General features: G+C 43.1%; 1 protein-coding gene across 4 annotated transcripts; it reads right to left on the bottom strand.

Annotated features, from left to right (window-relative positions):
- Nucleotides 1-415: 415 nt before the first annotated feature.
- On the bottom strand, nucleotides 416-26,551 carry HNMT (histamine N-methyltransferase). 4 transcript variants are annotated; one of them, XM_045032535.1, is made up of 9 exons: nucleotides 26,417-26,512; nucleotides 24,289-24,390; nucleotides 22,569-22,695; nucleotides 21,306-21,452; nucleotides 18,712-18,764; nucleotides 13,063-13,170; nucleotides 8,473-8,603; nucleotides 6,428-6,521; nucleotides 416-1,812 (listed from the first exon to the last, which is right to left on the bottom strand). In XM_045032535.1, the coding sequence occupies exons 4-9, from the start codon at nucleotides 21,440-21,442 to the stop codon at nucleotides 1,457-1,459; spliced, it is 879 nt and encodes a 292-aa protein (XP_044888470.1). In that variant the 5' UTR covers nucleotides 21,443-21,452; nucleotides 22,569-22,695; nucleotides 24,289-24,390; nucleotides 26,417-26,512; the 3' UTR covers nucleotides 416-1,456. The 4 variants fall into 4 exon arrangements, with proteins under 4 accessions (XP_044888470.1, XP_044888472.1, XP_044888471.1 ...); XM_045032537.1 differs by lacking the exon at nucleotides 22,569-22,695; XM_045032536.1 differs by lacking the exon at nucleotides 24,289-24,390 and having other exon boundaries at nucleotides 26,417-26,510.
- Between the last annotated feature and the right edge of the window lie 224 nt (nucleotides 26,552-26,775).

Here is a 26,775-nt window from a genome sequence, read left to right as displayed (position 1 = left end):
GCGTGGTCTGCGGTGCCAGGACAGGCAAGAAGCCTGCCTTAGTACCACTGCTGCACCACTGACCGGGAGCCGCCGCAGGTAAGCCCGCACCCCTATCCCCTACCCCAGCCCTGAGCCTCCCCCAAACCTGGAGCCCCCCTCCTGCATCCCAAAGCCCTCATCCCTGTCCCCACCCCAGAGCTTGCACACCCAGTCCAGAGTCCTGACCTCGCTCTTGCACCCCAAGCTCCTGCCCCAGCCCTGAGCCCCTCCCACACTCCAAACCCCTCATCCTCAGGTCCGTTGGGTCACAGGCATCAACAATTATCTTCAGCTGGGTCTCCTGAAAAAAAGTTTGAAAACCACTGTTATAGATGGCACTGGGCCCGCTCCAGCCCTGGCATAACTCTGTTGAAAACAAGAAGAACCCCATTGATGTCATTTCTGTTTCATCCTTTAAGTTTTATTTTTACATCTTGTACATTATGGAGGCCACCAGACACATGTAGCCCTTGTTACACAAGAGTTAAGAGAAATGAGGGAAAATACGTATTTCTCTAACTGAAAATACAAACATGAGACAACATTTTGGTTTAAAAGATCAGCAGCAACTCATCCCTACTAAGGATTTGCATACTACCTTGTTCTCTAATCCAGTGCTGCAGAGATCTCGGCATCTGATGTGAAGAGCCAATATGTTCTGCATGTTATGGATGTTATGATCACCATTGCCTAGGGAGCCTGTTCATTTTGAGAAATGGTCTATGAGAGCTATAGCTTTATCTCTCCAGACTCTGCTGTGTATATGAATCTGATTCACGGGGAAGAGAAGCTATAAAATAAAATACGTGACCAGGGGAGCAGTGCTATGAGATGGTGTTGATTAGTAGGGCAGCAGATGCATGCAATTAATGCCTACAGAAGATCACCAGAAGTATGTTGTTTTGAAGGCAGTGTTGCAACAACTTCAATACCACATCAGTAGCAGAGGAACCAATCCAAGGATCGGTAGTTATGGGGGAAGAGTTTTGTAAGCGAGGTTGAGGAGTTCTACTGGAGATTTCCAAACATACTTCAGTTAAAAAAATATTTGGCTGGATAGCATATTTAAATTATAACAATATCTGTTCAAGGTCAGTATTACTCCTTACCCATCCATCAGAAGTGCATTGTTTTGTATTTGCTGGGCTTTGATTAATGGTGCTAGTTATCTGAATTCTGATTAAAGAACTGCATTTTATAAGGTAGAACTTGCTGAATAGCAAGTTTTATATTAATAGATTTTTGAAGAATTAGTAATGTATTAACGTGCATTTGTTACACCTATTAATATTAATTTCCTAACTGTTTATAAACTTTCTCAGACATACCCTAGTAAACTTAATTGGTAGAGTATGAAACACACAGAGACATTTAAGTGGTTAACTGTTTGTATATGATCATTTGTTTCTGAACTGAGAAATCCAGTAGATCTTAGTCATGGCTCAATCACTATTGCACTCAAGTTGTTGTTAAAAAAAACCTTTCCATCTTTCTCTTCACTGCATTCAGGCTTTTTAAGTTCTTCCATTATTTCATTTTTTAGGTCTAGACTAGCAGTTTTACTAAAATAGCAGGTTTCTGTCAAAAAATCCAGCAGCAGCTCCCCCTCTTTGTTCCCTTTGATAAAACAATTAGTTATGTCCATAGTGGATGGAAGCTCATAGACCTGATACTTCAGCCCTATTGTATTGAGTTGCTCTTTGATGTCAGCAGATGAAACATATAAGCAAAGATCGTTCAGAGGTAAGCGAGGTCCATATTTCTTCCACAGCCTGGCCCAGCCACTGGTTCCTGCCAGATTAAAATCATATTAAAAATAAGAGTGTATTTAAACAACGTTTCAGATGTATTATTTTAAGCAGTATGGCCTCAATTCTGAGCTGAACCTTTCAGGAGGCACAGCCCAGGAGACACAGCCCATGACATGGGAGCACAGAGCTATATGCAAAATAATTGCTACACTAAATGGGGAAGACCCTTGAGTATAGATGAGCCTGCACACAGTGGAACCAATGCAGTCTGGTGTGGCAGCAAAAGGGCAGGATCCACAGAATCTTCATAGGAGATCCACATACCCCTGCCTCTGCCGCCCTTGTACCAATACCCAGTGGGGTTTGGAGGAAGGGATAGGATGGATTCAGCCACTGAATCCCCCACTCGCAAGACAGCTCGTGCAGCATTAGTGGCCTCAGGGAGGATTCCGTTACAGCCCCACCACTTAACCTGGGAGCCCACTTATGCACAGTTCATTAAAGGCCTGATCCTGTTGCTACTGCTGTCAATGGCAAAACAACCACTGATGCAGGACTGGGCCCTTATCCGGGCTATATAGAAGCCTTGGCCCTGAAAGAACACAGGGATTATTCAGCAGTTTTTACGGTTTTAAGTTGAAGACTTGTTAATGATGAAACAAAACACTTAGTTATATCTAATATTTATGTAGGGTTAGGCTGTGCAAGCTGCCTAGAGCCCAGAGTAAAGGATGGTGCAGAGCCACACCACTTAAGGTGAGGGCAAAATTCTACCTGAAAGCTGTTTAGGGTGCAGGTGAGTATCTCTGCTGCTACACCCCGTCAGTCCCATTGCACAGGCTGGTGGGGGACAGCCTTGGGTGGATTCCTCCCTCTCTGCACCTCTGGAGAGCAATCAGAGCCTGCTATTTTGGCTGGCTCTTATTCAGGCTGTACAAGGCAGCAGGGCTGGCTCCAGGTTTTTTGCTGTCCCAAGCCAAAAAAAAAAAGCTGGAGTACTGCCGCCGAAGCAAAAAACAGAACAACAATTAACTGGAGTGCGGGCCGGGGCCAGCTTTAGGGTGAGTCCCGGGAATTGGGCCCCATGCCTAAGAGGGCCCTGCAGCGTCAAGAAGAGGGGCCCCGCACCCTCTGCCAAAGTGCCACCGGAAACATCGGCAACCGATTGAGCTGCCACCATCTTCGGTGGCATTTCGGCGGCAGCTCTTTCGAATCGGGCCCCTCACACCCTAAAGTCGGCCCTGGTGCCGGCCCTTGAAAAGAGCTGCCCCCAAAGAGCCGGAATGCTGCCCCAAGCACATGCTTGGATCGCTGGTGCCTAGAGCCGGCCCTGCAAGGCAGCAGGGGCGGGGCGGGGAGGAGAGGAGGGATGAGAATGCTCCTATAGCCTTCCTCAATCCTGCACATGCATCTAAGGACCAGCCAGAATCTGGCCCATAGTGATCACACGTTTGTACCTACATAAGTTTTCACAACAGAGACATACTTTGAATGAATGAGGTTCTGAGACAGCGGACGTTAGAAAAAGAACAGTCAGGGAAGCTGATTCCAAAGCAGGATTGATTTCTTTATTCTCTCTAATCTCAGTTCCATGATTCAGCATTTCCAGTGTAAATCATTTATAAAAAGGATGACACTACCCTGATTGGGTGGGCTGGAAGTAAATCCAGGCCTAATTGAGGACCTGCTGAAAGATAGGACTCTAAATTCCCTTAACTAATAAACCATTCTCCAAAACTGGCTTTATCTGTAAACAGTTACCTACAGTATAATAAATACTTCAGTGGTTTAGAGGAGCCTCTGATATTTTTTTTTCACCTGGTTGAAAATGAATGCAGAGCACTAATTGCAGAAAAGTTGCTGGTGTCAGTGTTCAGTGACTTGGTGCCATTTCTGAGCTGAGCAATTATACACTACTCGAGTGAAGCATTATTATAATAGCTCTCTGTAGGTGCAACATATGGCACTACTTTTGTTTTCAAGATGATGTTAACTGAATGGGTTTTTTTTCGATTTGTGATTAAAAACACTACAACTTAACTCTTGTAGCTGTCCTGGCCTCTCAAAAGGTACAGAGTGAGTCGGAGGGACTGAAACTATTCATAGAGGGACCATGTATCCAGTGATGACCTCCCAAAATCATAATAACCGGTTCTCTACCGGGTCCGCGGCGGCACTTCGGCGGCGGAGGGGGGAGGGGGTGTCTTCACTCGCTCCGGGTTTTTGGCGGTATTTCGGCATCAGGTCCTTCACCCGGAGCGAGTGAAGAACACCCCCCCCCTGCCAAAGTGCTGCCGAAGACTCGGTAGGGAACCGCACGGTGAGTAAAGCCTCATGTGCCTGTCTCCCCCCCACCATCTGACCCCAACCCACATCCTGCCCCCCTCAGAACCCACAACCCATCAACCCCCCCCACTCCTTGTCCCCTGAGCACCCCCTCCCAAGACCCCCCACCCTAACTAGCCCCCAGGACCCCACCCTCTACCCAACTCACCCCGCTCCCTGTCCCCTGACTGCCCCGACCCCATCCACCCCCCCCTGACAGACCCCCAGAACTCCCACGCCTACCCAACCCCCCCATCCTCTGACTGCCCCCCCCAGAACCTCTGCCCCCTCCAACCGCTCCCTTCCCCTTATCCAACCCCTCCTCCCAGCCCCGGCCCCGGCTCGGCCCCCTTACCATGCTGCTCAGGACAGCATGTATGGATGCACGCCGGCCCCTTTAATAACTGGTTCTACACCGGCTTCTAAATTTAACAACTGGTTCTTGTGAACCAGTGCGAACCAACTCCAGCTCACCACTGCATGTATCCTTATCAATTCTTCTTTTTTTAGTCCCAGGTTGGTTTTTTTTGTTTTTTGGGGTTTTTTTTTTTGAGGGAGCTATATTTTGAAACTGCTTTTTGCCTATTCATTTTCTTGTAGTTTTCCCATCTGACCCTTCTCTTCCTGTTTCATTCTCTCTGTCACTCTTCTCCTTCCCTTCTTTTTCCCCTCTTCCGTTAGTTTTATTTATTTTTTTATTCTCTGTTATTCTAAGCTGTCTCTGATTCAGTTTTCCTTTCCCTTGTTGGTTCCATTGCTTTCTGCTCTTCTCTATTCCATTATCTTCCTCCTTTCCTTGTCACCAGTCCACCTCTCTGCAGGTTAAAGGCCACTCTAGGTCAGAAATCCTATCCTAGAGACTCTTGTTCTGACTCGGGAGGGAGGGCTGGCCTATCGAAACTTGTGACACATAGTTCAAATTTGTAAAAATTCCTTTTGACTGTGTTCATGCCCTTTTTTTGTGTTTGCCTCCCATGAATATTCCAGTGAATACATGTACTGGTAGCTTGAAGAGAGTCAAGTGAATATCCCAGAACATTCATCAACAAAAAAATTCAAATTCAGATTTCTGGGTATTTGTTCCAGGAACCTGATTTTAAGAGTTATTCTCATGCAATCAAGGAACTGAAACATGTCACCTGTGTGTCTAATGTAAACTATTGTAATTTTAAATATGGAATACTTGCACTGAACAGCTTGCTAACAAGCTACCAGCCAAAAATGATTAAAAAACAATTTTGAATAGTACCTTTATGAATTGCCTGCAAAAAGCACAATTTTCTCAAACACAAAAAGGGGTGAACTTTATTATTTAAAATATACATTACACATTTTCCCGAATCTAATAAAAACAAAACTTTAAGCACTGAGGCCCAGTTCCTCAAAGGTATTTAGCTGCCTAAGGGCCTTGCCAAAACAATCATAGGTGAACCTTTACATATCCTAGCAGCGATTACGTTACTGTATCCTAGCGTCAAAAAATCCCATATAATTGTATGAGAAATTTCCCAGGAGGTTATGTTAGACTCTAGTCAAGGTAAAGCTAATAAATCCATAGTCATCTGATGTCACAGTACTGTAGAATCCTAACTTATTCTGTTTTTCCATTTTGCTACTTAATTGATCATACAGTATCTCAATCAGATGTGAAACAGCCAATCTAATTCTGCAGATGAGATTTTCCACAAAATGATGATATTAAGGAAATGGACAGTTAAAGGGTAAAATGGACCATATGTCCACCAACACCTGTCGTATGGCACAACAGGGCACCATTGCTGCTGTTTGCTTAATGCCACACGTGTCTAGGAGTTACGAGTCTTTGTGCCTGATCCTGTAACCTTTAATGCACGAATAGCTTCACTGATATCAATGGCACTACTTACTTGAGTAAGAGCATCAGGATCAAGCCTGTTAGGTTCATTGTCTGTCTATTATGAGTTTATCACTGTCTGTGTTGTTTTTATAGCAGTATTTTTGAATATATTGCAAAGAGAGACATTGTGTGTGGTCAGGGAACAATTTTTTTTTTTACAAACAAAGTTGCCAAGATTCTGACTTGTGAATTTCACAAAGTTCTGTTTTTATTTTGTGGGCTTTGAGGCCTACAGTCTACTGTATATAAAACACACACACACACACACACCATATAATAGTTGGCTGGCAGTTCACTGAGCTAGGAGCTTAAGCTCTATAGTACAGAAAAGAAGTTAATGGAGAACTGGCCTATGATGAACTCAGATGTGTGCACACATGAACACATACAGTCTTCATAGGTGCACATTCAGATCTGCACTGTGTGTGGAAAGAACCCATTTAAGATCACCTACCTGATACGAGAATAATAAGGAGCTTAGCCTTAGCTTCCAGCAGACTGTGAAAGTATTGAATAGTAGCAGGGATATCTTTTACATAGTAGAGCATCTGGAAATGAAAAGAAATACTGTAAAATAAATATTCCAAGCCTGAGAGGTTCCTTGGAGATTGATGGCAAATGTAGGGGCGTGGGCAGTGTCTGTCTGTGTGTACCCAGAAAGCAGGCACAAAATGAGCAGGTAGTGGGAGCAGCAGTGGGAGGTAGCCCACAGAGGAAGCTGAGGCTACAGCTACACTAGAGAGCTCACAGAGTGGCAGATGCACCAATGCAGCTACACTTCTGTAAGCTCTCTAATGTAGCCGCTCAAAGCCGACTCGGCGACAGCTCTGTCAGCCTAACTACTCCAGCCCCCACAAGCAGCAGTAGCTATGTCGGGGGGGAGAAGCTTTCAGCAACTCCTGCTCTTGTGGTACAGAGATGAAAAAATAAGGGATGTCCCTTGTAATAAGAGACTGTTGGCAACCCTAAGGGTCAGCTCCTAAATAATGTAAGTGGATTTACTACAAGCCCTAAGTAAGAGGCATCAGGTAGTTGCTCAGAGCCACAGTTTGGTCCCTGGTTCCCCCTTTGCAGCTGGAGCAGCCCTTGACTTGGAGCAGATAACTTCCTTCTCTGCACCAGCTCAGCTCTGCGGACTGACGCGCTGTGGGGGAGGGCAATGTATAAGCTCCGCCCACTTCTCATCCATCTGCATGAGAGGAGGTGGCTGCTCACACTTGGCAGCAACATGGGTACCCTGCACAGAGGCGTGGGGGGTGTCTTATGCCCTCTTACCTTGCCTGGGTGCGTTGGGCAAGTGGCTGTCTTGCCCTAAGTTTTTTGTCCAGGTGTGCATTGGATACCTTTTAAAAAAAAGAAACCTAGAACTTTTGTGTAATTCCTCTGACCTCTGGATCAGACATGATTAGCACTCTAGGATTTCTGCTCACCTGGGAGAGCTCCATCACAGAAGTCGAGAGTTTATTTTTTTTATGACCAGACTGTTAGCCCTCTCATCAACAGAGAAGCACTGACCACTTAAAGGGGCTGCGTTTTCCTTCTCACTTGTCTAATTACCATGCCTAGAAAACCAAGTAGGTGCCAAAACACCGTGGACCCAATCCTGCTCCCATTGAAATCAGTAGTAATACTCCACTTGACTGCAATAGAAGTAGTATGGATCAGGCACTCTATTTAAGAAAAGTTGTCCCTAGAATGAAACGACGTGCAATAGCTCACACTCCAGGGAAGTGGTGTTAGGGTTCTGTAATTTCCTGAATGACACCACTTAACCAGGCTGTGTGGCGATTTCAGCACAGAAGTGTTCAATTTAATGTTTGCTAACATTCTTCTCTGCCCCCTTCCTGAAATCCTTCTGGCAATGTCTGGTCCACAAACGCGCCTTTCTGTGACATCATTAATCATTCTGGGGCTTTGTCTTCACTGGGGCCTTGTCTTTACCTTTTTTACCTCAGGGTAACTAATACAGCTGAGCTATTCCAAGGCAAAACCACAGTGGAGACAAGGCACAGATAAGGCAGGCAAGGTCAAGCCCAGGTGGGGATATAGTGCTCACCTCACCTAGTTTAACTGATGGTGAAACTACAGTGCCTTGTCTCCACTGTGTTTTTACCTTGGGTTAGCTCACCTGCACTAGTTACTCTGAGGGGAAAAAATACACAGATTTTTAGCAGTGAAGACGCTGTCTGTAAGAACTTCAGTGAACCTAGAGGTGCAAAGAGAATTTCACAGAGAGGGAAAATTAAAAAAAAACATTAGTTAACATTTACTTCTCTGCTGACTGCCACCTTAGCCTGGTTAATGAGGCTACTGAACCCTAAAATTGCCTTGCTATACCTCAGTTTTCATTTTTGCTGCTCACTTATACTTAAGTAGGTTGAGTTCATTTCTTCATAATTCTTTACCTTTCTTCTCATTAAAGTGCACAGCGAGGTCACTGACCTTAGGCATACTCGGTAGAGACGGACTTCAACAACATTTACTATGCAGAGCTTTTACCTGAATCATGTGAATAAAGTCCCATTTCTTAAACTCTTTTTTCTCATTCATTCGACTTTTGTATTCAGACGATGTCTCCTTATGCCAGGTAAACTTTATGTTCTCAAGGTTCGGTGTCTTAGCCACACGTTCTAAAATACAGAGAGGATGGTGTTTAGTCTATCCCATTTGCAAATGTGGAAACAATTTCCATTCAGAATTGTAATGTAGCCAAAAGTTACATGTTGGCATCATTTTTAATGTAATAACAGAATATTAAAAATGAAGCCTATATGTTATAGTATGTGAACAAATAAAGAAGATAAATAGTAAAGATTGGCCCAGTTCTGTGAGGGACTGACTGGTCGGGTCTTTGTGGGATGAAGTACAAATGGGATCTGATGCCTTTATCTTTGGCACTCTTCGCTGTAGAGACTTTTCAGTAGAAATGAGCAAAAATTTGGAAGTTAGGAACTTCATCTGGCTCCAACTTCCTCAAAATCCTAGTGCTTGGACCCAAGCTTTAGTTTGGTCTGTTACAGACAGGAGCAATGTTTAGGTCCTCATCCCAACTTCTCCAAGTTTTAAGTGTGTTCAGAGCCAGCCCTTTTGTTCAGGGTCTTGTACTGAAGAATGAAGGAAAGGGAGGGTATTTTAGAGTGATGCTAATTATAGGAGAGTAATAAGAGAAATATTTGCAGCATTCTTTTAATGTGTGTACAAAGACTGAATATTAGGAAGAGGGAAGTGTGTTTAAAGTGGGCTCACTTTGACTCAAGAGCCTGATTCACCACTGCGTTCCCAGTTTTATGGTAGTGTAACTACGTTGTTTCCAGTAGTTATATCAGCATAAAAACAGCAGCATCACAGTGGTAAATTCAGCCTAAGATGTGCACCACTTGTTCAGAAGAACATACTTTGTTAAAATCAGCACTTTAACACTGCTAATCAAAGTGTTTCTCTTCTTAGGGCTTTGATGATGATATATCCCAGTAGAATAGATGAGAAATGCTCCATCAGTGTTTATGTTCCTTTCCTTTACTAGTGGAGACGGGCTACCATTTTTGGATGCTGCTGCTGTTACTCTGTTCTCTTCCATTAACCAGTCACTGGCCTCTATGCCCACAGTTCAAATCCAATTTGCTATTCTAAACTCAGCCATCAGTCAGCAGCAGTCCATATCACTATCGCAAATAACTGGTACAATCTGCTTCAATTTAATTGCTAGACAGTTTGTGAGGAGACATTAGGAAGAAAATCGGATCACTGGCCACCCCAGACAGCAGTTTATGTCAAAATCCAGACAAGGCAAACTGGTTTGGATAAGGTAGGAGTCTCCACTTAAAAATTCATCTGAACCCCAAACTTTCTCTTTAGCAGTTCTGCAAAGTTATACTAATTCTCTCCCAAGTTTATTCCAGATTTGCATGGCAGTTCTGTCTTCCAGGGTCCTCTTCCTGGTTTTGGAAGCCCTGAAATACCACAAGAGATAACAGTTCTTGTGGCTTGAACTGAAACTGGAAATATAAGGCTCTTGGCAGTGCAAAGGGGCTTTAATATGTAAATAAGAATCAGACCCACAGTGTTTAATAGCTGTATCAGACAATGTTCTGCTGGCCAGAAAACTCAGAGGGTGTTGCAATCTAGGTGGAGACTTTATTTGGAGTCACAGCATAAACCCATCTAGGGTAATGGACTGATGTGCTTAGTTTAGAGGATTAGCTTGTTCCTCCCAGAGAATGAGTAGCAGATGAGTCTGATAATTTGACTTCTGAATTACCAAACAGATTGTATTTTCAATTCTCCAGGAAGAGAAATTGGGGCTAAAAACCTAAGTAGATACTTGTTGTGGCCATGGTTACACATCAACAGAATTTTAGTTAGAAATTTAGTTTAATATTTAATTTTTAGTTTAAGAACTCTTAAAATAAGGGAAACAACTTATTTTTTCCTATTTACCTTTCCCAAAAAAATGCCCCAAATAGGATTATACAGCCAATTAACTGGCTAGAGATTAGAGGCGGTCACAAAATACACAAAGATTTCATGAGAGCCTTGTCTTGTGTGGGGTGCATATCCCATAAATCCAGACAGTTCCAAGAGAGAGTTTCCAGGAGGATCAGAACTATTGGATGCATACCCAAAGCAAACTGTCAAACCTTTTGATGTTTGACCGTCACTAGTCTAAATCTGGGGCAATCTAAAAGTTAGTAGGGAAGCTTGCACTTCAGCTCTGAGACAGACAATTGTTTTATTAATGGTTGCCTATGAACCCCCTTTTGTGCTCATCTCCTCACATGTCCTATGTACTACCTTTAAAATGAGCAGAAAGCTGTGTGATTGAGGCAGCTAGTAAAAAAATGATGTGCTTCCTGCAAGTGTCTTGAGGTTTCCCAGGTTTTGAACTTAGTCACTGTAGAAAATAATGGCTATTTCTCTAGGATTTCCTGCAGCATAGGTGCCAACTCCATGGGTGCTCTGGGGCTGGAGCACCCACAGGGAAAAATTGGTGAGTGCTCTGCACCCACTGGCAGCCAAGCTCCCCGCCCCACCCCAGCTCACCTCACCTCACTCCATCTCCTCCCCTGAGCACGCCGTGTCCCCCACTTGTCCCCCCAGCGCTTGCTGCCACAAAACAGCTGTTTCGCGGTGTAACAAGCCATGGGAGGGAGGGGAGAGTAGCAGGAATGTGGCACACTCAGGGGAGGAGGTGGGAAAGAGGCGGGGCTGGGGCAGGGATTTGGGGAAGGAGTCCAATAGGGGCAGGGAGGGGGTGGAGTTAGGGCAGGGACTTTGGGGAAGGGGTTGGAATAGGGGCGGGAGGGGGCAGGGCAGGGTGGAGTTGGGGCAGGGCCGGGGGTGGGAGGGAGTCCAGCACTCACTGGCATCAGGAGAAGTTGGCGCCTATGTCCTGCAGAACATCTCAGACTGTGCAAGTTTGTGTATGGAAGTGTTGTTGTTGTAGCCATGTTGGTCCCAGGATATTAGAGAAACAAGGTGGGTGAAGGAATATCTTTTATTAGACTTCTGTTGGTGAGAGAGACAAGCTTTTGGTGTTTACCCAGAGCTCTTCTTTGGGTCACCTGCTTATCAGTCTGTCTCTTTCACCAACAGAAGATGGTCCAATAAATGATATTGTCAGTATGATAAAAGGTATTGCATACCTTGTCTCTCCAAGTTCGTTCACGTTAAAAATCCTGCATTTTTAAAGGTGTCCTCTAAGCCTGAGGGTATATCTACATCGCAGTTAGACACCCGCAGCCAGGCCACGCAGGCTGACTCTGGCTCACAGGGCTCAGGCTAAGGGGCTGTTTAATTGCAGTGTAGAAATTTGAGCTTAGGCTGCAGCCCAACCTCTGGGACCTTTCCACCTCGTGGAGTCCTAAAGTCTGGCCTCCAACCCAAGTCCAAATATTTACACTGCAATTATACAGTCCTGCAGTCCAAGCCTACAAGCCCAAGTTAGCTGGCACAGGCCAGCTGTGGGTTTTTAATTGCAGTGAGACATACACTTAGAATGTTAGCATTTTGGATGAGAGAAAATAGTGTATTATTTATGGTGTGAGGGCACCCAGCACATTCTAGGCACTCTCCATAAAGAAGCTGCAGAGCGTGATTCTCCACTGCCTTGTGTAGTCACTTGCACATTTTGATCTGTTACTGGTCTGCGCCCATGAGGAGCAAGGCTGGCCACAGGCCCTGCTTCCAAAAGCGTACAATCTATATGTAGAAATCAGTTTGCCCATCGCCAGAATATGTATAGCCACGTACTGATGGAACCCAGTAGGTGTTTGACAGTACATAACTGGCTAAGATTGGCAATCAAAATGAATACATTTAGTTGAAACTTCAGTGAGAATTTGGCCAAGTGCAAAGACTAAACACTCATACTTTGTTTTGTGAAAAAATGCCCTGGCATACCTAATAATCAGTGAGGATCTCTGATTTATGGAGAGAGGCATGTTCTAGGCCTCTGAGCATAGGACTGAAAGCAAAGATTTTTTGAATGCCAGTTTGTACATTAATGCTGTCTGTATCTTGGGCAAGCTAATTAACCTCTATGCCTTAGTTACCTAATTTGTGAGGACTATACTTAACTCACTAGGGTATTATGAGGATTAAGTAGTTAATATTTGCAAACCACTTAAAATAATTCTTGGCATTCTTGTTAAACATAGTCTCAAGCAGACCCTTCAATGCCATTCTGGGACACTGAGTCAGTACCATCTGAGGGAAGAGCACCACACCACTGAAACACAAACACTACATCCTAAAACATCAAGGTTTTACTTATAGCGCTCTCATCCAGTTACTGAACCCTGTCTAGTTTATAAAATCTGACCACCCTAACACTGTACATACTGATAAATACTGTGCCATAAAAATCGCTCTAAGAGTGGGATAAGCAGAGGCATCTGTGTAGTTATAAGGTTTGTCCATGCAGAGCTCTTTGCAGGATAAGGAACTAGGACATTGCTAAGACGGTAGGAGTCTAGTGAAGATAGTAACTTTTTCCTCTTTTTTTGAGGTGAAATTGGAACAAAAAGCCTTATAAAGATGATATATTAGTCAGTGGTCAACTTTGTTAAATGCATTTGCTAGTTCAAATACCTTTGTAGCTGAGGATTTGTTCATCGTTTGGCTCTATCACCTCATTGTTAATGGTAACTCCTGGATATTTAGCCTGTACTTTTGAGAGAATCTGAAGGTCAATTTCACCTAGGATACAAATATGAAACAGATTTAAAAGATCAGAGCAAGGATAAATGTGAGGGTTCTGCTAGCTATCATCCTTCCCCAAATCCCTCTTCCAAAAAAAAATGTAGGTATCAGATCAATTGCCTAGGTGATTAAATCCATTATTTATGTACTGGACAGGTATCACACGGGCATTGGCAGTGTAGTCTTCCACATATTGCTCTCATTGAATATCTTCAACCCCATCCTGGAAGACCATCAGTGCCTCATGAGTCTGACTTCTCTGACACTATAGCACTGGTATCAGATGTGATGTTCTGTAACGATATGTACACGTCCTCTCAAAAACGGACTGAACCTCCTATTTTGTTTCATATATGCCACTAAATAGCTGTCATCTGGTTTTAACCACTATTAGAGAGTGGTCAATACCAAAACCTGGGATACAATCATCCCTGATCTTTGGCAAAGTATAGCTCTGGATCCAAACTGCAGATCTGCCCCATTTCTAGTTACTACCAACCCAGGCTGGCGTGGAACCAATGAACCAGAGGTAAAAAGCTCCATGTCCTGTTAGAAAATCCCTAAGCCATCACAGTATTCCCCCATTTGTATTTTACAAGGCCATTTGGAGAGTCTTTTGTGTTTATTTCTGAGAGTGAATTAGGGTTTTTGTTAGCTAATGAGACACATGCAGAGGGGGGAAAAAAGGAAAATTAATTTGAAAACTGAAGCAAATCTCCATTTTTTCTTTTGGTGCTTAAAGTGCTTTGCTTTTTCTGTGACTGACTAAGCTCAATACTGTGTGTCTGTGTATACAGCATAAAGCAAATATAACACCACTGGCTGCTTTTTCTCTGTACACAAGGGATCATTCAAAGCTGCTGCAGTGATTTTATTGATGAGTGTATTGATAAGCCAACATTTAAATTCCTAGTCCAATATGCAGCATCAGTAAAGCAAGCAAATAAGATGTTCATTTGTATGACGAAGGACGCCAAGGACACTGTGCTGTAATGCTTTATAAAGGCATTGCTTGGACTGCACTGGCTGCATAGTTTTGGTGTTCAGCGTTGGTCACCTTATTTGTCTAAACATTCAGTTAAGGCAGAGAGAGGGAAAACAGAGGGCAACTAAAATGAAAAATTAAATAGAGGGTCTTATTTACAAGGAGCAGCTGGATTTAGTCATGAAAGGCGACAAGATTGAAGTATTTAAATGATGTTAAAGTATAAAATGTTTGACACTCAGTCAGAGTAGAACTGTGGGACAGAGAGTTAAGATAACAGAGAATGTATGCAAGAAGAATTTATGGAGGGATGGACGTCCAACTGAGTAGGTGGAGTCAAGCAGTATTAATGTACTTGGGCAAAACTGGAGTGAATTTGGTAAGTTGAAGAGATACAGATGTGTTTGAGAGTGGCTGGCTAACCTTCCTGGAGGCAAGCAGGCAACTTTTCACATGCTCATTCCTTCCTCTCTCTCTCTCCCCACCAGCTTGGTTTAATGTGACTTCTTTTGGTACACGTGGTACTTATGACTCCCATTATCTAAGCACCTTACAGTCTTCACTTTATCTAGCCTCACAACACCATGTGAGGTAGGGAAGTACTATTATGCCCATTTTACAGACGGGGATCTGAGGCACAGAGTTGCCCAAGGTAACACAGGAAGTTGGCAAAAGAATAGGAAATTGAATTCAGGTCGCCTGTGTCCCAGGCTAGTGACCTAACCACTGGATCATCCCTTCTTCTTGTCATACCACTGCAGACATGAAGAGGTCCATGTCTTGCTTCTGGACCTATTATATGTCATGTGACAGGGTGCTGGGCAAAGGGTTTCCGATTCAGCCCTCTGTCACACCAGCTCCTATTTAGAGGGATAGATTAGAGATGGCTGGAGATAACCTGGCCCTAATTGGGGAAGCAGAGACAGCTTCTGCCTAATTAGCCTGGGCTGTACAAAAGCCTCAGGGCGGGGGGGGGGGGGGAGAGTAGAAAGAAAGGGAAAAGGCAGGGAGTGGAAGCAGGGAGGTCATTCTCTGCTCTCTCCTGCCTGCAGATGGTGAAGGGCCAATTATGAAACAGTGGTGGGAACAAGACTGTGAATAAACTGCACCAGTGGTTACTAACCCCAGGGTCTCAGAGTGACTTTGTAGACTTGGTAGAGGCAGGAACCACGGGGGCCCTGCTGCTCTCTGCTACAGGCCACTACAGTTTTTAACTTCACACTACAGTCGAAGGGTTCAAGTCTTGCACTATATGTGTGTGAATAAGGCCCTGTTAAAGGTACATAAAACATGGGGAAGGGTTTAAATCTTTTCAGAGCTAAGTATATTTTTAAAAACAAATGTTTACATGGCATTTGTGTAAGCATGTTCTTTCAAGAAAGGGAAATTGAATTTCAGAAGTAACAAATAGCTGTGGTTTTGCTATCACCACAAAATTGCTTTTTATTGAAAATCAGAGCAAATTAATTTGTTCACAGTCTGCTGTGGGAAAATCTGGGAACATGGAATTGTTAACTAACTACTACAGAGTTCATTTTCTGTATCAACCTTCTGTAAAAAAAAAATTATCCCTTTGGAAAGGCTGTGCCAGTCTCAGTAAAATAAAATCTGAATTTCCCATTTCCATATGTTGATGGAAATTTCTACTCTTCATGGCCACACTACCCTTACGTTATTTTGAAACAAAAAAACTTTGACTCATGACTTAATCTACAGCCTTAATTAACTTCAGTTAGTTCTTTTATATGCAAACAGGTGTCCTGAGGCATTTTATAGTCAAATATGTGGCAGCTTGCATTATCAACAATTTGGCAATTAGGCTATTGGAAGTATTTAAACTCTCTAATACAATTACCTTTTAAAGGCTATCACTATGTTCACCATCAAGTTTCTAATTAAAAATTTTAAATAAAGGGATAGTTTACAGCACAGTTGATGCCTTTTATGGTTTTTACAGGTACAGCAACATTAGGATGCTGTGCACTGAAGTGGAAACTTAATAAGGCACAAGCTGTAGTCAACAGCAGACTCTCTCCATCTTCTGGTATAATGGGCCCAAACAGCTACATTGAATGGCCAGATCATGCCTGGCCTTAGTGTGGGTGCACTAGGGATGAGAGAAGCAGGATGAGTGCATGGAGCCATCCGTCTACCTGTACTCTCTGCACCAAGGACCAGCAACAATCATGTTCCCTGCATGCTGGAGGGCCCAGAAAGGGAGGAGGCCCCAGGAAGAACAACCTTTACTGAGCTCTCACAGGATTTTACTGCTTCATACTGGCCTCAATATGGGCCTGAGGCTACATGAAACTGGTGTGAACCCATTAAAATAACGAACAGCTGAACCTTCTTTATTGATTCACAAACATTCGGGGCGGGGGGGGGGGGGGGAGAAACCTCAGCAAATCAGAAAACAGCTTAAAGTATAATGGTAGTTGAGCAAATGAGCTGTCCTGAGTGCAGCATATGACTTTAGTCCACTCTCAGAGCCAATGACAATCCAGCTTCTCAGTTCTGGCAAAATGAGCAATTGCCACTTTATTCTCTCTGATTAGACAGTTAAACACCCCACTGACTGACTCAAATGATCCTGTGAGAAACAACACTTTTTTGGCATAAAACAATCCCCCCTGTTTAGAAATAAATCTCTCTACTCTGTCTCACTGTCGAGGTTATAACTAATTACTCGGCGTTTACATATGGCTATTCTTACGTGTAACGAAAGATTGAAAAAAAATGAGATTAGTCTTCAGAGATGACATGACTAAAGCATTTAAATTACATTAAGGGTTACTTTCAACTTGTTGATCTAATAGAGTTTAATGGGCAGACTAGAACTAAGGGACATCAGTATTAAGTGGGGAGACTTATAATGCCTTCCTAAATACTGTTTACATATCAGGTAGGGAGGCCACTCCCTTATTTATCTGCATATGTCCCTTCAGGTTTTCAGCAGCACCCAGACACCACAGTGGCTGAAAAGATGGTGGCTACCAATACCTTGTCTACCCTAGCATCACTACCACCAGTGGACCAGAACTGGGGGCACAATAGTGGGAAATGTTAGGAGGGAAAAAAACCTTATGTGACCAAGCTGAAAGTGTCTGTCTCCTGCGCAGTATCCATCAGCAAATGGGGATTCAGAGATGCATGTTTGATGGCGTTATATAACTATCTAAAGCATAGGAATTCTTGGGAACCAGTAATTTCTATAAGAGGCCTTTGTGGTGAGCATGGTCAGTGATTATTCAGATGAACTTGTAATGTAATGTGACAGCAGGAACAAAGCCAAAGCTAGAGATTTTAAGGTTCATATGCAGAGGCCTTTATGTACCAGGAAGGAAATAGGTTTGTGGGGTTTTTTTTTAAACTTTATTCATGACCTGCTCCATCCTTGGCACCTAAAGATCCAGAAGGTATCAGTTCTGTGTAGGCAGTGCACAGAAGTACAGTAAAACTGAACGAGTTACAGGAGAGACTGATTTATGTGAAGGTTCAAGGGATTTTATGAGCTTGGCAAGATGAAAAATGAAGGGAGATAGGACAGCCATGTGAACTGGTTTTTGGGTGTGAACACTGTGGGCTAACTTGAGCCAGCTAGGCACAGTCCTGAGTAGAGGATAGTGCCACAGAGGGAGCTCAGGGAGAGATTTCTTGTGAGGGGTACACAAGGGGGCAGGAGGCGGTTCCTTGTACCCTGCTTGTACATACATACCTGGGACGGACACACATACTAGGACCAAGCGCTCTGTCCCCCATTGTGTGCAGCGTGGTGGATGGGATACAGAAGATTAAGAGAATTTACGGAATGTTTCTTTCCCTTTCCTTTGATTTCCTTTCCCCTTCTCTTCTTATCTAAAGATAATAATCAGTACCTGCAAGATCTGTAGATGTGTATGGCAGGCATGGGGCTAAATCCCAAAGCTTTGCTTGCTTTGTATTCATTCCTTACTCAGGCAATCAACAGGAGTTCTGCCTTACACAGCACTGAGTAGTGAGCCCAGGCCCTCAGAATTTGGGGGGTGGGAAGAATACTTCAACTGCAACATAATCCCCTTTCACGCCCCAGCCTCGCAGAATCTCTGCAGGACTCCTGCTGTGTGAAAATGAAGGTAGTGGGTGTGTGAAGGTACATGTTGGGCTGCAGTGGATTTCCCAGTCCCTCAAACCAACAAACTATTATTCAAGCAACTAAGGGTGAGCAGGAACCAGTCTCTAAGTAGTAACATGGAATACGTTAGTCTTTGAGCCAGTTGCTATAGATTATTTTATGAAGGTAACTCAAATAAGCCTATACATTTGCTCTGCTATTCCTTTGGATTTATTCTGAGTACAGATTTGCAGCTGTGTGATGCTTTTGGTTGGTAGACAGCAGCCAATATCACCAGAAACCTTGTTTCTACTAGTGACCCAAGTTTGGATTTGAACCCATTTTTTTCAAGGAATGGTGCATCGACCCACCCATTGTGGTGTCGATTCTCATCTGTGATTTACCATCCAATAGTCCCACAGGAAAAAATAAATATATACAAAGCTTCAAGGTTTTACTGTACCTGAACCACCACCTACACTTAGAATATTGATTGCAGACTTTCCATTTCCAATGCTGAAAACAAAAATAGGTTTGCATATTTTAGGCTAGATATTTAATAGATTCTTTTCATTAGTGCAAAGATTTAACAGCCTTAGAAGAAACACACTCACAGCCAGAGTCAGAGATGCCAAGAGAAAAGAAGGCAGAGCAGAGACTGATCTGCTGTGGTAAATGCAGCCAAGAGATCTAGACTAATAAAGCAGCGCACCTTGACTTTAGCTAGGAGGAGGTCATTAATGACTGGGATTAAATCCTTTCTCTGTTAAAATCAATGGCAAAACTCTCATTGACTTCAGTGGGATCAGGATTTTACCTCTTTTTAGAGGGTTGTGGCTGATCCTCCTGCATTGTAAGAGGGAAGGTGTGACCAAAGAACCCTTTATTGGCACCTGGTAAGGGAGTAATAGGAATATCTTGAGCCTGACAGGTACATTCTGGTTCAATGAAGAATGTCAGTGAGGTCTTAAATGAAAGCCGCCGGCCGGGTCACACTGGTCATTATCATCATTGCCAAATGTATGTGCAGATACTATGTAAGGAGTTACGTGTGTATACATACACACTGAAAATATATTCTTCGATTCTGTATCAAGGTATGAGTCACCCAGAAGGGGCGAAAAAACAGGCTGTCAGATAAGAGATGTTCAATCGCCTCTCCTTCTGTCAGTATGTAAATTAAACATGTTAAGAAACCCGATGGATGCCCACTTATATACAAAGCCAAAGAGATGTGAAGTAAACAGGGAAGCAGCACACAAGAAAAACAAGCCACGGGAGGGCGGACATTGAACTTGGCAGTATAAATAGAAGGCAAAGAAGACACTTCCTTGTCCTGGAAGTAAACAGGCAGTGTATTCATTCATGAAAACGGGATCTCAGCTAACCTTCGTTGTAAAGCTGCAAAAGACCCTGGGTGAGAGAATGTCTTTAACAGGAGTTTAACCTGTTAGTCTCTAGAAAGCATGTTATGATTGTCTTACATGTAACCGTTTGTTTCTAATACTTTACTCATTATCACTTGAATGTTTGATAATAAAGTTATTCATGTCTACACTACAGATATACCTAACTGCTGTGGGGTCAGAAATGCTGGACCAGAGCTGAATCTTACAGCCTGGTGTGTACATGATTTATGGGGACAGCAGACCAGGTATTTATGTGAGTAACCAGTGATGGGGCTGGATATTACAGGCAGAGCCCAGAAGAGAGCACTTGAATGGCTAGAAAGCTGGCAGTGTTGGGAAGCTGTCGCTGAGCTCAGCACAGGCAAGGCTCCCTACCACGGGAGGCAGGGGGTAAGAAGGTGAGTCACAGCCCTGGGTACCCTGAGAACCATCACCACAGCACTCCCCTCTCTCTCAGGCTACAGGCCAGAGGGCTTACACACAACTAAAAAAGATTCTGAAGCATGAGCCCTGCAGTTCCCTCTGTCCCTGGGAGAATGGGTTTTGAGAATCAGAGCTTGGCTGGGAAACAGAATTTCCAACATGTGATACATTTTAGGTTTTTGAAAATGAGATTTCCTAAATCAAGATGAAAACTAAATTGTTCCTGAGCCTGAAATTCCAAAATAATTGTTTCAGAAACAATAAAACATTCACACTTCCTGGACTTGCCAGCTGCCTGCTGTGTGGGTGGCTGGGCTGTCCAGCTCCTTTGCCTGCTTGAGCAGCTGGGAAGCCAGCCTGCTGGCAAGCGTAGGTAGCTCCCTGTGACAGGCAGACAGCCATGGAGCTAAGGAGCCAGGGATCCCAGGGAGCCGGACAGGCTGGCAGGAAAGTTGATGGAATCAACACGTTCCCATGGAACATTTCCACTGGAAAATGCTGATTCAACACAACTGAAAACTGTTCTGTTGGGAAAATTTCAACCGGCTGTATTTTGCATGTATAATATAAAAGCACTTTTAGCTTTTTTAAAGTACTTTGCAAAAATATTTATATTTTACAGATGGGGAAACTGAAGCACTGAGAAAGGTTAGGTAACTTGCTCAAGATCCCATTACAAGGCATTGGCTGAGTTGGGAACAGAAACCCGGGGTGAAATCCTGCTCTCAATGATTTCCATGGATCCAGGATTTTACACCAGGTCTTCAAGGGAAGGTTGTCCGTAAGCTTATTTGATTAGTAAATAGATTGTGTGAAAGCCAGAGAGAATCTTTAATTTCAGTTAAAATGCTATCTGGTTTTTTTTAAATATAAAAGCCTTAAATAAAATTATTAAAATCCTATACAGTTTGTTAATATATTTTTCATACATTCGTGTTTATTATATCTAAGTTATATTTGCATACAAGGAAACAATTTAATCTATTTATTTCCTGTTAGTCAGACTTCATTACAAAAAGAGGCCTTCATGGAGTGTCTAAATAAAATCTCTAACTAACACACTGTCAAAGATCTACAGAAGGAGTAGAGGGGGAAAACCGGGTAATCTATAACTCTCAGGCAGCCCTTGCAAGCCCAGGCTCCTGCAGTCAGAAGCACACATTCATCACTTGTACAGAACTGTATCAAGGGTTTGTCCTTTTGATAAAACATCTGACTCTGTTACCTCGATATTATGCCCGGCAGCTTCTTCTCAATGAATTCCAGCATGCATTGGTGCTCTGTCGAATTCTCAAGGAACAGACGAAAAGATTCGATATATCGGCTGTGGTCTGAGAGCAAGCTCCTCAGAGAAGATGCCATCTTTGGTTTCCTATGGAATACACAAAAGAATGGGGTAGGCTTTTTCCTCCCTGCTTTAACTCTTTCTTCAGCCCTAGTAATGAATCAAACACACACAGACTCCAGTTATAAGGTCCCCAATGTCTCAGACTGGTTCAGAATGCCATGTCAGTGCTGTATCTGGTCTGAACTCTGACAATGTGCTTGTATAATCGGCATAGCTACATTATTGCTGGACTTCGTTCTGAGACCTTGGCCTGTTGCTTTAGATTAGAAACAGAGCTGTGGAAGGAGCTTCCCTTATAAAGTGCATGACACTATTCTACAATAAAAGCCCTAGTTCAGGTCTGAGTAACAGCTACAAATCATATATAATCTCCACTGACAAAATGTCACCATTTTATCACAGTAGTGGGGTAGGATTCAATTAAAATCTACACAGGTTATTTGCTGGGGAGGGAAGGTATCTAAATAGTAGCATTTGAATGTGGGGATTGGAAGGAAGCTAGGTATAAAGTCCCAGAGAAGCTAGGAATTGTTATTTCTTGCTTTCAGCCATTTGGTATTTTTATAGAAGACTCTGAGTACTGGTATTTTTGTAGATAGGTTGTTGAAAACTATAACAGTCTAATAAACAATATTTTATTTATGAAGCACCTTTCATCTGAGAAGATTAAAATGCTTCACCAGCATTAGTTAGTTAAGTCTCACAAAAGTCATTTGAGTTACTAGTAGAGCAATAGTTTTAACCCCATTTTACAGATGGACAAATGGAGGCACATAGAAAGTGGAGTAAGTGACATGGCAAAGTCACAGAGAGAGTCAGTGGAAAAGCTAGGAATTGAATCCAGAATGCTCAACCTTAGTCCTGTGCTCTAACCAACAAACACTGCTTTCTCTCTCCTCTTCTGCTACTGTGTATGGTGGGGAATATAGTGGCAAAATACATTGTATGAATAGGTTATGCCTGTGAGCAAACAGAACCGAATAGATGCTTGACTCATTTTTCCCAGCTGGCTAGCAGTTCTTTGCTCCATTATCCCTGTGTGGAGTCATTTGCCTAAATGTTGTTTAAACCCCTCTCCAATCCCCTGAGCTGAACTCCCCACAAAGGGAATGGTTAAACAGAGTCAAAGCAGTTACCTACCTTTTCCGATGAGCTCTGGAATGACAGCAGCCAGCTGAGTAGAGCTATAGTGCTATATTTCCTGCACTTGGTTGCTGTGCAACCACTATAGCACCCCACGGGCTCCAACTCTGCTCTGTTACCTCCACTGAACATAAATGGGAAAAATATAAAAGGCAGAGTTTTAGCTGGGTTCCTCTGTGTGTTGGACCCACCTGTCTGCAGGGTGTTCGCTGAATTTGTATTCTTAGGCAAATCTTTGTTGAGTAAAGTAAAAGAGTTTCAGCTAGTGCATATGCTGTGAAACTGGGATGCCTCTTCCTTTCAGGGTGTTGCACCACTACATTTCCCAAAACTCTCTCAATGAGCAGTTCAGCAGCCATTTTGTTCTCAAAGTTGCCACAGCACATAACAGAGAAGAGCGACACTATACTTTCCTCTAGGAGCTGTGTGGCCAGGAGCAACCCTGGAACTTCCACAGGAAGATCCCACAGCACAGATGGGAAAGCTGTGCTGTTGCTGCTTACATGTCTATACCAACTTGTGCCACTGTGCTCGGTGAGTATTTTGGCAGGGAAGGATCCTGCTGAGCCCGTCTAAGAGAAGATAGCTCCACCCCTCCTTCCAGCCTGTTGATATGGCACCTGGTGGAGAACGTTGGAGTGGTTTCCATAGGTTCCAAGAATGGGGGCGCATATCAACAAATCCCCCAATCATGCCCAGCTGGGATTCATGGAATAGACACTTACAGTGGCACTGTACTGTGTCTGCACTAGGGAATTGTCCCTGGCCCTTTGTGATGCCTCCAGAGCCCCGGTACCCCACTAGAATAGGGGCAAACTCTCTCCCTATTGCTCTCTTTGAGGCTTTCTCTTAGGGTTTGCCATGTCGTCCTCTCAGGCCTCATTCTGCGCATATTTCTAGTTCATCAACAGGAGTAGAAGCCAATTTTTAAATGTATCCAGATTTTTCTTGGAATGCTAAATTGTTCCATGGGTAAACCAGTAACTGCCACAGACAGTGGGGTTTCTTTGAAAAAAATATTAAGTTTATTGGGTAGCCCCAAATCTCCCAGCTCCACCAGACTATGGGCTGCCCTGTGACCTCAATATACTTTTAGATGTGTTATTGCTGTTGAATGACTGGGGTGAAATGGGCTTGGTGGTCTCACTTCAGCCCCCAATGGACAGTACCCTACACTGTGAAGACCATCACCATAAATAGCACTCACTGATGGTCCCTAGCAAACCATGGAGAAAACAGACAAAGGTACTGATTCTCCATGCCTTACAGCTGGAGAGCCATGTACATCAGTGCCAAGCAGCTGTAAAAAGCCACCATTCTGATTGGGTAGCACCAGTGGGGTTCCCCGAGTGCTGTGGGACAGGCACCGTTTTTGGAAACAGTGACTAGTGGCACACCAGGTATAGATCAACTGCATGACAAGCATTTAAGGTCCTTGTACTGCAAGGCCCATTTGGCTTTAGCAGCTGGTGGGTCCCACCCAATAAGCATTCAGGCACACAGCTCAAACAAAAGGATGATTCTCTAGATCCCAAATACCTTAGGCTCATTGGCTTAAACAGTTTCAATTAACAATTACAATATAGTCTCTGGGGTAGTTTTAGCCTTCAGGGGAAGTCCAAAACACAATTATTACTCCTCAGGCCTAATACCCTGGGTGACAGCTCTTGGTCCATTCCTCCATTAGAAGTAATTAGGTATCATCAAGGTCACCTACCCAATGTTCACTTCTGTGGTATGGGAGTCTCTGGGCACTGTTTATTCATGCTGAAACAGTGGTTCCCACACAGTTCCTGCTCCACTTCCACTTGACTGGTAGCTAATTTAAAAAACAAACACACACAAAAAAAACCCTCAGACAACTGTCCCAGCTCTTCATGATCTGGCTACCAGAACCCAACCACTTTCAAGTCCTGTGCTCCTCAAGATACCTTAACCTCACTGACCCACTCTTGATAAACCATCCTCCCAACTGGCATGGAAACTTCTCCTTCCTACTGTCCCATGACCACATTCATTCACCTATGTCAGATTCACCACAGCATTTTACACTTATTTTTGGAAATGATGGTATTGCACCTTGTGTAGGGAAAGGGAGGGTAACTACATTTCAGGTAACAATTCTGTCAGTGGTGTAAGTGCTGGGCCAACTCTACCTTATCTACTCCTGTGAGTTTCAGTATACCTAGGGGGGTAAGGTATTGTGGGCTAGAGTCTGACCTCAGTTACACCGGGGTAATTCTGCAGCAACTATTTAAAGTAACTGAGTTATACTCAGGGTCAAAGCAATCAGAATTTGGCCCTGCTCATGAAAGTTACCTAGAGACAAGAAAAATGACTCAATCCATCTGAAATGCCCCTTGAATCTTTCAAGTACCCTAAAAGCACTCGGAGAAAAATGTTAAATAAGTATATTAAGGGCAATATTGTGGAGCTCTTACTCACCCTGATAAGCACTTACTCAGGCAAGCAGTCTCACAGAAAACAAAAGGTCTGATCATGTGATTAAGGGGTCACCAGTGTAAATAGGTGCTCCAAAATCTGGCCCTCACATAGCAAACTACATGGGCTCAGGTAGCTGTGAAGCACCTAGTCTCCTTTCGTTGTTGCTGGGGATTGTTTTAATGAGCCTGTTTTTGTTAGATAAGAGCCGTAATCTTGCCTATGCATTAGAAAGACAGACTAACAAATTGCAGCTAAATTGAATCCATTACATGAATTACCAGCCCTCAGGCCAACAATTCAGTATGTATTTGGTGCACTCAAGTGAAATTTGCAGTGACTAAACACAGAATAAAAAGCAGTTATGCATTAGGAACTACGAAACTGTTCAGGCTGCCACAGATCCAGACATTCAGACACGCATATGGATCAGTTTCACTGACAATTGTTTTCTTTCTTAGATGCTCAGCATTGAAATCCTCCAACAAAAGCAGAGAACTAGGGGAGATTTCAAAATAGACAAATTAAAATGTTGCCAGAATTGTACAGGTTAGTAAGAAAGCAAAGTAATATTTGAATGTCCACAGGGGTTATGAAACACACTGTGTACCACCCATAAGAAAGAATGGTACATTCCATGTTGACACATTCCTTTGCTCAGTCCACGAACTTATTCTTTAGTGTAGATGGAATAATGCAGGCTCATACCATTTGGTATTAAAGCATTTTACAACCTTCAATCTTCTAAAAATATTCTACAGTTGTTAGTCTTTTTACAGGTTAGGATGGTGATAGTCAAGGTTTTTTATTTGTATAATAACTATAGTAGTTGCTGTGATTTAATTTGCATGTTTATTTTGTGCAACTACAGTGATAACAGAATAAATTAATTTCACATTAGATGCAGCTTAAGGAATTTATCTTGTTCATTTTATTGATTGATTGCGATTTGGCCTGCAAACAGTTAGCTTAGAAGTGGGGAAAGAGGAGCAGGAAATTAATTCTACAAACAAACCACTAATGATAGTTATGCTCATTTGGACAAGTTGCCCTAACTGATAATCAAAAATTATCCTGGACATGTTTGGTTTTGTAAATTGTAGGCTTGAGTCTGATCTTACACTAGCATAATTGACGTTACTCCTGATTTACACGGGTGTGAATTAGACCCTCACTGAACCATACAGCAAAACCTTTTAAACTCTTCAAATTAAATCAGAAAGCAAAATGAGCACTCCTCAAGCAATTGTAAACTGGTTGCAACAGGAAAGCATCCATTGCTACAGGATTATTTCTTATTGCTGAATGCTACCAAAATATGGAAGACATTAGCCTTCCCTTTTGAGAACTTCAGTGAAAAATACTTTGAAGCCTGTGCTTCTCCTGAAAGCATTTGTACTTACGTGAATAATGTCTGTGCCTTAAGAGGGCCAGCTCGTTTCAGTTTCTCTGAGTGTTGCTACAATGTGCAGGAAATGGACTCTGAATCAAAACAGCTTGTTTGTTACAGACGGATTATATCCCCACCCATAGAATCAGGTTTTGGCATAAAGCCATTAGAGTATTCCTGACCAGAATGAAGCAACACAACCTTTAATGTGGTTTACAACAGAGGGCCAAATTCTGCTCAGTTTCACTGCTGTAAATCTGGAGTCGTTCAGATTTTTATAAGTGTAACTGTAGAATTTGATTCTTACCATTTAAACAGAAATATAATTAAGAGTGGTAGTTTTAATAAGAGACTGCACCTACTTTTCAAACA

Source organism: Mauremys mutica, chromosome 10 (genome assembly GCF_020497125.1).
Source record: "Mauremys mutica isolate MM-2020 ecotype Southern chromosome 10, ASM2049712v1, whole genome shotgun sequence".
Taxonomy (NCBI): Eukaryota; Metazoa; Chordata; order Testudines; family Geoemydidae; genus Mauremys; species Mauremys mutica.
Note: the sequence above shows the minus strand (reverse complement) of the source record. Positions and strands in the feature narration are given on the sequence as shown.

Bases quoted from the DNA above. Each gene is read 5' to 3' on its own strand.
- HNMT (XM_045032539.1), bottom strand. From the start codon at position 21,442: ATGGCATCTTCTCTGAGGAGCTTGCTCTCAGACCACAGCCGATATATC. The intron at 18,765-21,305 runs GTAACAGAGTCA...TTTTGTTTTCAG, and splicing joins CTGCCGGGCATAATATCGAG to CATTGGAAATGGAAAGTCTG. The intron at 1,813-6,427 runs GTAGGTGATCTT...TTAATCTGGCAG, and splicing joins CCTTATTATTCTCGTATCAG to GAACCAGTGGCTGGGCCAGG.